This window comes from Saimiri boliviensis, chromosome 6, assembly GCF_048565385.1.
Source record: "Saimiri boliviensis isolate mSaiBol1 chromosome 6, mSaiBol1.pri, whole genome shotgun sequence".
NCBI lineage: Eukaryota > Metazoa > Chordata > Mammalia > Primates > Cebidae > Saimiri > Saimiri boliviensis.
Genome location: NC_133454.1, coordinates 126227936 through 126241659, shown reverse-complemented (window position 1 = coordinate 126241659; position 13724 = coordinate 126227936). Strand labels below are relative to the sequence as shown.

The window sequence follows — 13724 nt, the reverse complement described above, 5'->3', positions numbered from 1 at the left end:
CATGTTACTTAGATACAAAGATAAATATTAAATAATCAATTAACAGAGTTGAAAGTATTAGCCTCTAGGAGGGAGAAAGATGGGAAGGGGGAGATGGGGAAGCATGCAGGGTATTGTTGGGGTTTGTTTGTTTTGAGACGGAGCCTCACTCTGTCGCCCAGGCTAGAGTGCAGTGGCAAGAACTTGGCTCACTGCAACCTCTGCCTCCCAGGTTCAAGCAATTCTTGTGCCTCAGCCTCCCGAGTAGCTGGGATTACAAGTGTGTGCCACCATGCCCTGCTAATTTTTACATTTTTAGTATAGACAGTGTTTCCCCATGTTGGACAGCTGGTCGTGAACCCCTGACCTCAAGTGATCTGCCCACCTTGCACTCCCAAAGTGCTGGGATTATAGGCATGAGCCACTACACCCAGTCAAAACCATACATGTGTGAAACCTACAAAAACTAAAACTAACTAAATATATATATATATATTTTTTTTAACAAAAAAAATAAATAGATCCCTTACGCTAACATGAAATGCTGCCCACAAAGTACTGGTACACAGCACAGTCATATGTACAGTTCTAGTTTTTAAAAATTGATATTAATAACTATGAGCATATGCATAGAAAAATCTAGAAGATAGATTATCCTTGGCAGGTGGGGGGAGGGGGGAAGAAAAATGTAGCAGAAAAACCTGAATGTTAATAATAGTCTCAAGGGGTAAGATATCTGGAAAGTCTCACTCTCCACAATACATGTTTCTGTAATGTTTTATGTCAAGCATGTATCACCATGTTTCCTACCAAAAAATATATACATATAAACATAGGCTGAGCACAGTAGCTCATGCTTGTAATCCCAGCCCTTTGGGAGGCTGAAGCAGGTGGATCACTTGAGTTCAGGAGTTTGAGACCAGCCTGGCCAACATAGTAAAACCTCTTCTCTACTAAAAATACAAAAAAAAGGGGTCGGGCACAGTGGCTCACGCCTGTAATCCCAGCATTTTGGGAGGCGAAAGCGGGTGGATCACGAGGTCAAGAGATCGAGATCATCCTGGTGAACATGGTGAAACCCCGTCTCTACTAAAAATACAAAAAATTAGCTGGGCATGGTGGCGTGTGCCTGTAATCCCAGCTACTCTGGAGGCTGAGGCAGGAGAATTGCCTGAACCCAGGAGGCGGAGGTTGCAGTGAGCAGAGATCAGGCCATTGCACTCTAGGCTGGGCAACAAAGTGAGACTCCATTTCTAAATAAGTAAATAAATAAAACCGTAATTACACAAAGCTCAGAGACAATAAGGAGAAGAGAAATGCCCCCATTCTAGGTGGGCTAAAGAAGTTCATTAGGCTCAAAACGCAGAATTGAGTTTCTTGCCAAAAACTATGGCAGCTGAAGTCCCTTCCTTTTTATTAAATCAACCTTGCTACCCTGGTTACAGTTTACGTACTGGATTAGACTATTACAACCATACACAGACCAGCTATCATCCTAGACACGTCTTCATGCATTTCTCTCATGAGTGGTGGGAACCCTGCCCAGTCAGAGTGGAGTTCACACAGAGAAAGAGCAAACTAACCTGTCATACTGCTCTTAAAGATGTTTAATATTAATACACAAAGAGAAGACAGGTCATTCCAGTTCAGGTAAGCAAATGTCTTGTAAAGCCTAGTTTACTATCCAATCTCAACTTGGTGCCCAAGTGACTTCTCTAAGCCTGAAGGAACAATTCCACTACATTCCAAAGTACCCTTCAATAAACCTACACACACACACACACACACACACACACCCCCCACAAAAAACAACCAAACAAGCTAACACTTCAAGTTTAAGAAAATTCATTGTTTCAAAGCAGCTCAATGCATCAGCTTTCCCTCAAGACAACAGGCAAAAGTGATAAAAGCATGAAAGCCAAATGGAAGAGATCTTTTCAAACTAATCGCAGGTCGTGATTATTTAAGTATACACCATTCACCATTTTACTCCCCCCCCTTTTTTTTTTTGCTTTTTTGCAACTGCCAAAATTTAGATTTGGACAAATAAAAGTAGGTAAAACTCAATGAAATGAAATTTTTCTGTGAAAATGTAGGTTAAAACCAAGTGAAAAATAAGGTTGTTTCTGAGCAATTTTAACTTAAACCAGTAAAATAATCTATTAAGAGTCTTCTACTCACCTTTCCTGTATGACACATTTGTAAACCTACCACCAGATACTTATTAATCATTTCATTTTATAATTAGGAAACAATCCTGGAATAACATAAAAGATTGACTAATTTAAATTTTAAATACATAAACATAAACATGACATAAACCATGACAAGAGATAGAAAATCAATAATTTTTATTTCTTTACTTACTAGTTATTACACAATGAAGAGCATTTGCCTGGCGCTTAGAATTCAATCCTTCTATGGAAATCACTAGCTGCCCTTCAAGTAGTGCTCCCTTTGATACTTCTATGTCACACTTCCAATAAATTATTAAAAATCTCAAAATCTGAAAGGAGCACAATTCAAAGAAAACGTAATCTTTAGAAATCACAGTAATAGCTCTACAATTCAGTCAAATTAGTAACTCTAATTCCCTCCCCCGCCAAATTATATTCTTGCTTCTAAAATGTCAGATTTAGGTTTGTTCAGAGTATTGTGTCTAAACAAAATAAACAGCTAGGAGAGTGACATAAGAAAGGAGACAGTGGAATTCAACACGATGCCCAATCAGACAGGAAATTGAGACAATAAATTGCTTTATTCAGAACATACTCATCTGGAAACATTAGGGAAAAATTAAGTGGGAGTTTTTCTTGTTTCTTTTTTCCTGCCCCAAATAAAAGCCAACATGAAGACTATGAATAAGAGTGACATCTGGTTATGAATCATCTTTATCTTTCATTAAATCAACACTTTTGAGGGTCAGAATACTATTTAAGAGTGCTAATGCTGTCCTGTGCGATGGCTTACACCTGTAATCCCACACTTTTGGAGGACGAGGTGGGAGGATGGCTTGAGCCCTGCAGTTTGAGATCAGCCTGGACAGCATACCAAGACCTCATCATTACTAACAAAAAAAACCACCACAGCGAGGTAGTGTGTACCTATAGTCTCAGCCACTGGGGAGGCTGAGGCAGGAGACTCTCTTGAGCCTAGAAGGTTGAAGCTGAAGTGAGCCCTGATCAGGCCACTGCACTCCCTACCTGGATTTGAATCCCTAATGTGCCAAATTCTAGCATGTGATCTTGGGCAAGTTACTTAATTTCTCCATACAACAGATTCCTCATCTATTAAAATGGGGATAAAACTACCACATAGGGCTGCTGCTGAAAGTAAACAAATAGTATGTGCAAGGCTGAATGTGGTGGCTCATGCCTGTAATCCCAGAACACTGGGAGGCCCAGGTGGGAGAATCGCTTGAGCCCAGGAGTTCAAGACCAGTGTGGGCAACCTAGTGAGGCCCCCACCTCTACTTAAAAAAATTTTTTAATTAAAAATATGTGCAAAATGTTTTTTTGTTTGGTTTTTTTTTTTTTTTTTTTTTTTTTTTTGAGATGGAGTTTCGCTCTTGTTACCCAGGCTGGAGTGCAATGGCACGATCTCGGCTCACCGCAACCTCCGCCTCCTGGGTTCAGGCAATTCTCCTGCCTCAGCCTCCTGAGTAGCTGGGATTACAGGCATGCGCCACCACGCCCAGCTAATTTTTTGTATTTTTAGTAGAGACAGGGTTTCACCATGTTAACCAGGATGGTCTCGATCTCTTGACCTTGTGATCGACCTGCCTCGGCCTCCCAAAGTGCTGGGATTACAGGCATGAGCCACCATGCCCGGCCTGTGCAAAATGTTTAACACAGTACTTGACATATAGCAAATGCTTAACAGATATTAGTTATTATTTCTAAGTTCTACTGCAGTAAAGACTACACACAGTATTTTAAGTTGAACAGGACTCTAAGATGTCTGGATAAAACATTTAATTGGCCGGGTGCAGTGGCTCATGCCTGTAATCCCAGCACTTTGGGAGGCTGAGGCAGGTGAGTCATCTGAGGTCACAGTTTGAGACCAGCCTGATCAATATGGTGAAACCCTTTCTCTACTAAAAATACAAAAATTAGCCCAGAGTGGTAGCATGTGCCTGTAGTACCAGTTACTGGGGAGAACTGCTTCAATCTGAGAGGTGGAGATGGCAGTGAGCTGAGATCGTGCTACTGCACTCCAGCCTGGGCGACAGAGCAACCCTCCATCTCAAATAAACAAAACTGACATTTAATCGAGACAAATTGAAAATAAAATATATTTCCTTTATTTTGGGGGGAAGAGAGGGGACAGGGTCTCACTTTGACTCCCAGGCTGGAATACAGTGACGGCATGATCACGGATCACTGCAGCCTCAACCTCCCAGGCTCAGGTGATCCTCCCACCTCAGCCTCCCAGGCAGCTAGAAGCACAGGTGCCCACCACCACAGCCTGCTGATTTTTTTTTTTTTTAAGACAGTTTTGCTCCTGTTGCCCAGGCTGGAGTGCAATGGCACAATCTTGGCTCACCGCAACCTACACCTCCCAGGTTCAAGTGATTCTCCTGCCTCAGTCTCCGAGTAGTTGGGATTACAGACGCATGCCACCACACCCGGCTAACTCTGTATTTTTAGTAGAGATGGGGTTTCTCCAGATTGGTCAGGCTGGTCTCGAACTCCCAACCTCAGGTGATCCACCCACCTCAGCCTCCCAAAGTGCTGGGATTACAGGCATGAGCCACCACGCCCGGCCAGCCTGCTAATTATTGTATTTTTTTGCAGAGACAGGGTTTCATCATGTTGGCCAGGCTGGTCTTGAACTCCTGATCTCAAGTGATCTGCCTGTCTCAGCTCCCAAAGTGCTGGGAATACAGGCTACCCACCGAGCCTGGCCAACTCCCATTATTATTCATGCAAACAGGTTCTCACTTCTATAGGGAGGCAACACAAGGAAAATTATTACTTTCTTTTTAAAGGCAGGAAGATCTGGGAACTAAGATTCTCATTTGTACTAGTTAATAAGAATGGTGGCCAGGCGCTGTGGCTCACATAATCCCAGCACTTTGGGAGGCCGAGGCGGGTGGATCACGAGGTAAGAGATCGAGACCATCCTGGCCAACATGGTGAAACCCCGTCTCTACTCAAAGTACAAAAAATTAGCCGGGCTTGATGGTGTGTGCCTGTTGTCCCAGCTACTTGGGAGGCTGAGGCGAGAGAATTGCTTGAAATCGGAAAACAGAAGTTGCAGTGAGCTGGCATCGCGCCACTGCATTCCAGCCTGGCAATAGAGCGAGACTGTCTTAAAAAAAAAAACAATAAAAAATAAGAAAGGCTTCCGGGTTAAGTGTAGAGTCTAACTCCTCCTTCACGCGTCGTCTGTTAAAATATTCCCAGGCTGGGCGCGGTGGCTCAAACCTGTAATCCCAGCACTTTGGGAGGCCGAGGCGGGTGGATCACGAGGTCAAGAGGTCGAGACCATCCCGGTCAACATAGTGAAACCCCGTCTCTACTAAAAATACAAAAAATTAGCTGGGCATGGTGGCACATGCCTGTAATCCCAGCTACTCAGGAGGCTGAGGCAGGAGAATTGCCTGAACCCAGGAGGCGGAGGTTGTGGTGAGCCGATATCGCACCGTTGCACTCCAGCCTGGGTAACAAGAGCGAAACTCCGTCTCAAAAAAAAAAAAAAAAAAAAAAAAAAAAAAAAAAAAAAAAGATATTCCCATATCGGGCCGGGCACGGTGGCTCACGCAGGTAATCCCAGCACTTTGGGAGGCAGAGGTGGGTAGATCACTCGAAGTCAGGAGTTCAAGACCATCCTGGCCAATATGGTGAAACCCCTGTCTCTACTACAAATACAAAAATGAGCCAGGTGTGGTGCCCTGCGCCTGCAATCCCAGCGACTCATGGGGCTGAGACGGTAAAATCGCTTAACCCGGGAGGCGGAGGCTGCAGTGAGCTGGGATCACGCCACTGCACTCCAGCCTGGGCGACAAAGCGAGACAAGGTCTGAAAAGGAAAAAAAAAAAAAAAAAAAAAGATATTCCCATACCGGTAATGACAGCACAGTTGGGAAAAGAACACCAGCCTTGGCCGGGCGCGGTGGCTCAAGCCTGTAATCCCAGCACTTTGGGAGGCCGAGGCGGGTGGATCACGAGGTCGAGAGATCGAGACCATCCTGGTCAACATGGTGAAACCCCATCTCTACTAAAAATACAAAAAATTAGCTGGGCATGGTGGCGCATGCCTGTAATCCCAGCTACTCAGGAGGCTGAGACAGGAGAATTGCCTGAACCCAGGAGGCGGAGGTTGCGGTGAGCCGAGATCGCGCCATTGCACTCCAGCCTGGGTAACAAGAGCGAAACTCCGCTCAAAAAAAAAAAAAAAGAACACCAGCCTATGAGTCAGCGCCCTGGGTTCTAGCCTAGGTTCGGTCATTTGTAAAACGGAATCCCCCGGCTTTCTTTGATGACAAGAAACAGGCGGAACGCCCGGGGGCCTTCTCTCGGGTGCCCCGAGCCTGTGCTTGTCAGACGCCCCGTACTCCTCACTAACAGCGGCTCGGCGTCCCATCAGGCGTCGGCCGTGAACGTGGGTGATGGAGTGAGCACACGTGGTGTGGCCGGCCCCAGGTGCTGGTGCCGTCGTCCAGAGCAGCTCCCAGAGCACAGGCGTGGCCTCTGAACCTCGCCCCGTCCCGTCCAGCTGCTCCGGACCCAGGAACCCGCACCTGCACCGGGGCCGGAAACACCTCTTTCCGTCGCTCCCAGTCTGCGCGGATGGGTCCCTCCATGCCTCTGTGCTGGCGCCCCGATTTCCCCCCAGGGCTGGCCCCTTCGCTCCCCTTCTTTCCGCGTCCCCTCCCAGCACCCGGTGCGTGCAAGGCAGTGGGCTCGGGCGTGCACCTCCCGGGCGTCCGCCGGTGCTCCGCAAACGCCGCAGCTTTCAAGGCCGTCGGCTGGAGAGAGGACGTCGTTCCCCGCAGAGCACCCCGCGAGAGACAGCCCTCATCTGCTCCTACTTCCCCGCTTCGCGGTGGGAGGCGGGCCTCGATTCCCGAACCTGCCTCCTCCACTTTGGCGAGGGCCCGACCCCGCTACCCAAACTTTGCGGTCTCCTCACAAAGCCCGTCTCCTCAGAAAGTGTCCTCCGCTTTCTCTCCCTTCCCAGCATCACCTCGAACACGGTCACGGCCGTCCCCTTCATGCCGCACGGGGAACAGCAGCCACGCCCAGTCGAAAACTGCCCGCCCGCGGCCGCCGACCCCTCCTCAGCCCCGACTTGGAACTCCGCCAGTGACCACGCCCGAGTCCACGCCCACGCCCGGCAGCGCGAGCCCGTCTCTTCCCGCTAGGGGCGCGGGCGCGCGCGCACGTCCCGCCCACCTGCCCGCCGCGCCTGCGCACTCGACGCTACACAGCCCCGGGGCAGCGAGCGGCAACCAGGATCCTCCCTGAGCTGCTGAGCGCTGGCGGTGCCTGTGGGTCCTCAGGTGGGCGATTCGGGGCGGAGAAGAGCCAGCCAGCGGCGGCCGAGGCTGGAGGCGAGCGGGCATGAGGCCAGGCCACAACTCCTCCCTCCTTGAAGACGCTTTCCCACCACGGCTGCGGCGAGATGCAGCCCTTAGCTCTCGTCCGGGCTTTGGCCGCCCTTCGCGCTTTCCAGAACCCTTCCTTCGGCTGGAAGGGGTGAAGGTGCCGGCGCGGGGCTTCCAAGCGAGTTCGTGACGGAGGAACCCGCCTCGCGCTGCAGAAGCTACCCCGAGTCCCCTAGGCCAAGCTCCGGATCCCTGACTTAGCAAAGAAAAAGACGGCCAGTTAAAATTTAATTTCATATCAACAACTAATTTTTTAATAAGCATACACTTATCTCATGCAATTTTTGGGACATATACTAAAAAATTATTAACGTTAAATTCAAAACAACGCCCCGGGCCGGGCGCAGTGGCTCACGCCCGTCATCCCAACTCTCTGGGAGGCTGAGGCCAGTGGATCACTTGAGGTCAGGAGTTCGAGACCAGCCTGGCCAGCATGGGGAAACCCCCATCTCTACTGAAAATACAAAAAAGTAGCCGCGTGTAGTGGTGGGCGCCTGTGATCCCAGCTACTCGGGAAGCTGAGGCAGGAGAATCGCTTGAACCCGGGAGGTGGAGGTTGCGGCGAGCTGAGATCGCGCCATGGCACTCCGGCCTGGGCAAAAAGTGAAACTCTGACTCAAAAAAAAAGAAAAGAAAAAATGACGCCCCGTCCTTTACGTGGCAACCAGCCCCAAGCACCTCCCAGCCTAATTCGGGGGGCCCAACTTCCCCCACAAAGGTGGGACCTGGGAGCCGACCGAACGAACCCCATCCAGGCCCCTTTCCACGTTGGACTCTGCACTGAATGTGCCAAGGCCAGGAGCTGGGTTTTTTGGACTTCGGCTGACAGGAGAAGCTCTGGGGTTTTTTAAGTGCATTTCCGGCTGGAAGAAGGAAGGTGGTCCTGCAGACTCCAGCTGCTGCTCTCTGCCAGGTTCTGGGAGGGGCGTGGTGACAGGGGCTTAAGCCCGTAACTGCTGGTGATCTGTCTGACAGCCAAAAGAAAACCCTGATGAGAGAGATTCCTGCCTGGCAAAGAGTTGCCCAAGGAGAAGGGTGGGACGGGGTGTTGGCTGCTTTCCTTCAGGAAAAATTCTTCCACCCCAGCTCCAAGACGCCAGGATTGGACAGAACGGGCTGGGGAACTGGCAGAGTGCCTGCCCAGTACACAACCTTGGTGCTATTCCAAAGAACATGTCTATGGAGACCTGAATCATACTCTTCTCGAGTCCATGCTCAGCGCTGTTGCCTCTCCTTCCCATTCCTCCCCATCTCAGTTGCTCACAGGTAGACCTATTGGAGCACAGTAGCTTTTATTTCTGGAAAATTCGTCATAACCATCAAACGATAAACAGCTGGCATTTGAGGAATCATTGGAGTCTTATTCTTCCTTTCATTCCACCCCACCCCCAGCTCCCCATCCCCACCCCGTGTCTCTTGTCCTTTTTAAGAAGAGGAGTTGCCAAGGGGAAGGAACACTAACATTATTGAATGACTGCATGTTGTTGTCAGACACCACTAGCTCTTTTTATAAATGATTTCATCCTCTCAACTATCTTGTAAGATAATTGTTATCCTCAATATTTTATGGGTGAGAAACCAAGGTATTGAGGATGGCTCTATAAAATATTTCCCATTGTGGTTGGGCATGGTGGCTGATGCCTGCAATCCCAGCACTTTGGGAGGCTGAGGTGGGTCGATCATTTGAAGTCAGGAGTTTGAGACTAGCCTGGCCAACGTGGTAAAACTCCACCTCTACTAAAAATACAAATTAGCCGGGCATGGTGGTGCATACCTCTAGTCCCAGCTACTTGGGAGGCTGAGGCAGGAGAACTGCTTGAACCTGGGAGGTGAAGGTTGAAGTGAGCTGAGATCATGCCACTGTACTCCAGCCTGGGTGATGGAAAAACAACAACAAAAAATTCTCATTGTGAATGTTGGCCCACAGAAATGCTCCACCTTGAGAATGGCATTGGGAATGAAGGTGAGTTGCTTTCCTAGCTTCCAGCCCTTGTCCTGGGAAATAAGCCCCTAGCTTTCAGCCCTTGTCCTTGGAATAAGCCTCGGGGATAAAGCTGTAATGGAACACCCAATACCACCCTAGAGGCAGTGGAGGCCTCTCAAAGGTAGCCAAGGACACAGCTGCCCTCCCTACTGGGTAGAGGGAGAAGCAAGGAGGGAAGCCTTTGACAGAGAGTTTGCCATCAAGACTTTCTTAACAGAAACCCTTGTATTCAGGCAGCATGCGATATAGGCTTGATATTTGGTGAAAATGCACTCTGTGCTAAGCACCCCACTTTTTCTTATTCATCTTAAGCAGTTCTCCCAATCTTGTAAGGGAGATGTTATCTTCGTTTTAGAAATGACCAAACTGACGATCCAAGAAGAAGTTATATGAATAAGCCAGGCATGGTAGCTCATGCTTGTAATTCCAGCACTTCGGGAGCCCAAGGCAGGAGGATTGTTGCAGGCCAGGAGTTTGAGACCAGCCTCGTCACTATAGTGAGACCTTTTCTCTACAAAAAAAATTTAAAAACTGGCCAGGCGCAGTGGCTCAAGCCTGTAATCCCAGCACTTTGGGAGGCTGAGGCAGGTGGATCACGAGGTCAAAAGATCAAGACCATCCTGGTCAACATGGTGAAACCCCATCTCTACTAAAAATACAAAAAATTAGCTGGGGATGGTGGCACGTGCCTGTAATCCCAACTACTCAGGAGGCTGAGGCAGGAGAATTGCCTGAACCCAAGGAGGCGGAGGTTGCAGTGAGCCGAGATCAGCCTGGGTGACAAGAGTGAAACTCAGCTCAAAAAAAAAAAAAACAGCAACAACAACAACAAAAAATTAGCCAGGTACAGCGATGCATGCCTATGGTCCTAACTACTTGGGAGGTTGAGGTGAGAGGATCTTGAGCCCAGAAGTTGGAGGTTGCGGTGAGCTATGATTATACCACTGCACTCCAGCCTAGTGACAGAGCAAGACCCTGTCTCTAAAATAAATAAATAAACAAAAATTTAAAAACTGCTTTTTGCTCAGACCCCATCCTCAGAGCACTAGAATGTCAGAGTCCGAAGAGGCTTTGGAAATTATCAGTTATCTATTAAGATGAAGAAATTTGAAGCCCAAAGAAACTAAATGACCTGCCCATGGCTAAGGTCACCCTAGTTAATTAGGTCAACTAAGGAGGCTTTGGGTAAGGCCCTAGGTATTTTCAGCCCTGGCCTTCTAGGTCTCAGTTATTGGCAGTGTCTGTAGAGAGCCAGTCCTTTCTAGTCGTTAGACTAGGTGATATATTGAGTCTGCTTCCACTTCTGTACCCACCTCAGAATTTAGATTACTGTTTCATGTTGTATTAGTCCATTCTCATGCTGCTAATAAAGATATACCCAAGACTGAGTAATTTATAAAAGAAAGAGGTTTAATTGCCACAGTTCATCATGGCTAAGTTCATCAGGAAACTTAGAATCATGGCAGAAGGGGAAGTAAACACATACTTCACGTTTTGGCAAGAAGGGGAAGAATGAGTGCCCAGTGAAGGAGGAAGCCCCTTATAAAACCACCAGATCTCTTGAGAACTAATTCACTATCAAGAAAACAGCATGGGGGAAACTGCTCCCATGATTCAATTATCTCCACCTGGTCCCTCCTACGGCACATGGGGATTATGGGAGCTACAATTCCAGATGAGATTTGGGTGGGGACACAGCCAAACCATGTCACATGTCTACTTTGGATATCCTGTTTATTCTGAAAAGAAACCCTCTATCTGAGACACACACACACACACAAGAAGAGCCCAAGATTGATTCTGACCGACAAGGGTTTGAGTGGAACAAGAACATCCCAGGAAATGCTCCCAGTGCCAGTGAACAGTGTCATTTTAGGGACTGTTGAGCTTGCTTTGCTTTTGAATGTGCCCTCTCTGTGTATATCACTCCTAGACACGTCTTAGGCCCCACCTTGTTTCTCAGGCTCCCCTATAGCATTCAAATGCCCTGAAGAGGCTGACCCTAGGAACTTAAGTGGAAAATATCCTTGAGGTCCCCTTTTCCAGCCTGATGCAAAAGGAAGTCTATTCGAGAACTCTCTCCCCTGGGAAAGAATCAAGCAACTATTAAGCTGTTTCCCATCCAGACAGTAGGAAAGGGTTAACTGCTTCTCTCGGGTCCTGAGCAAAGTCTGTCCCCTACCAGTTCCCATAACCGGGTTTCCTGAAATGGAGCAGGTCCCAGGTGCCTCTCCACTAATCACATCCTTGAAAATGGGGCCGTGAGGCTCAGATTAGCTCATCCCTTCACCTTCTTGAGGCCTTCTCCACCTGGAGCACAGAATCTGGGGCAGCTTCACCAATCACTTCCCTCTGCTTTCTTATCAGGGGTCAGACAGGGATGTTCTAGCAGAAGAATATTATTAGACTAATGGGGGCAATTAGACACCACAGTGGTGCTGACTTTTGTGCAATTCTTGGACTACAGCATCTACTCTTCCTCTTTCTAAGACTTAGAAGAAAGGAGATATTCTTTTCCTGGGATGATACCAAAGTTAGTATAACTAGAGTATTTCCATCTTCATCCTCATTCTGCGTTTTCTTCCTCTCAGAATAACTGACTATGAAACTGGCTAACTTACTGTTTTTCCTGGCCAATTCACCCTTTGCACAAAGTCTGGTCTCTCATCCACCAGTAGCAGGTGCTGGGCCAGCCCAGGAGATTTCATTCCTTTCCTATTATTGTCCAATTTTTCCTCTAGCTAGATGGCCAATAAAATCTACATCACAAAGTGGTTCTTCCCTCTGTAACTGGCTTTTTTTTTTTTTTTTTTTTTTGAGAAGGAGTTTTGCTCTGGTTGCCCAGACTGGAGTGCAATGGCATGATCTCAGCTCACTGCAACCTCCACCCCCTGGGTTCAAGCGATTCTCCTGCCTTAGCCTCCCAAGTAGCTGGGATTACAGGCGTGTGCCACCTGAACTCGGCTAATTTTTGTATTTTTAGTAGAGATGGGGTTTCACTATGTTGGCCAGGCTGGTCCCAAACACCTGACCTCACGTGATCTGCCCACTTTGGCCTCCCAAAGTGCTGGGATTACAGGAATGAGCCACCATGCCTGGTCTGTAACTGGCTTTTTACCTTGTCTCTAGGGCTGGATTTGTCCTGCCAGCTGATGTCCACTGGAAGAGATGTATTCTTTGTGACCTAGAAGCCTTGTGAATACAAACAGCAGTGTAATCTGGTCACCTATGGCCAAGTAAACCTATTGATCCAAAAGCCAGATGATGGACTGTATTTGAAAGACAAGTAGGCTAAATTGAGACAAAAATTCTTCTCCCAGCAGCCCCATTAAAGAGAACATTGACTCCACATGTTCATTTTGGTTCCATCTTTGTGTGATTACAATACTCTGAAGCACTTTTCCAGGAATACAGGTGTACAGTCTTTAAAGCTAGTAATCTGGAACCTTAGATGAGCTGATTTTTCACTGATCTCTAAAAGTTGACTTGGCAGGCACAGTGGTCACGCCTGTAATCCCAGCACTTGGGGAGGCCGAAGTGGGAGGATTGCTTGGGCCCAAGAGTTGGAGACCAGCCTGGGCAACATAGTAAGACTCCGTCTTAAAAAAAAAAAAGAAAAAAAAATTAAAATTAAGCCAGGCACATTGGCTCACACCTGTAATCCCAGTACTTGAGGAGGCCAAGGCAGGCAGATCACTTGAGCTCAGGAGCCCAAGAGCAGCCTGGCCAACATGGCAAAGCCCTGCCTCTACAAAAAATAAATTAGCCAGGCCTGGTGGTGAGCCTCTGTAGTCCCAGCTACTCATGAGGCTGAGGTGGGAGGACTGCTTGAACCTGGGGAGTAGAGATTGCAGTGAGCTAAGATTGCAGTGAGCTGAGATTGCATTGCTGTACTCCAGCCTGGGCAACAGAGTGAGACCCTGTCTCAAAAAGTAATAATAATGGCCAGGTGCGGTGGCTTACACCTGTAATCCCAGCACTTTGGGAGGCTGAGGTGAGCAGATTACAAGGTCAAGAGATCGAGACCATCCTGGCCAACATGGTGAAACCCCATCTCTACTAAAAATACAAAAATTAGCCGAGTGTCGTGGCTCATGCCTGTAGTCCCAACTACTAGGGATAGGGAGGCCAAGGAGGAGAATTGCTTGAA

The 13724-nt window shown here is 47.9% G+C and overlaps 1 protein-coding gene across 1 annotated transcript in view; it reads right to left on the bottom strand.

Moving 5' to 3' along the window:
* Positions 1-7338, bottom strand: part of TOP6BL (TOP6B like initiator of meiotic double strand breaks) — a 106745-nt gene extending 99407 nt beyond the window's left edge. Inside the window, exons 1-2 of the mRNA XM_010351979.2 lie at positions 7170-7338; positions 2347-2485 (exon numbers count right to left, since the gene is read on the bottom strand). Of these exons, the coding sequence (XP_010350281.1) occupies positions 2347-2485; positions 7170-7199 (169 nt within the window). The 5' untranslated portion in view covers positions 7200-7338. The remainder of the gene's footprint in view (positions 1-2346; positions 2486-7169) is intronic.
* Positions 7339-13724: the final 6386 nt, after the last annotated feature.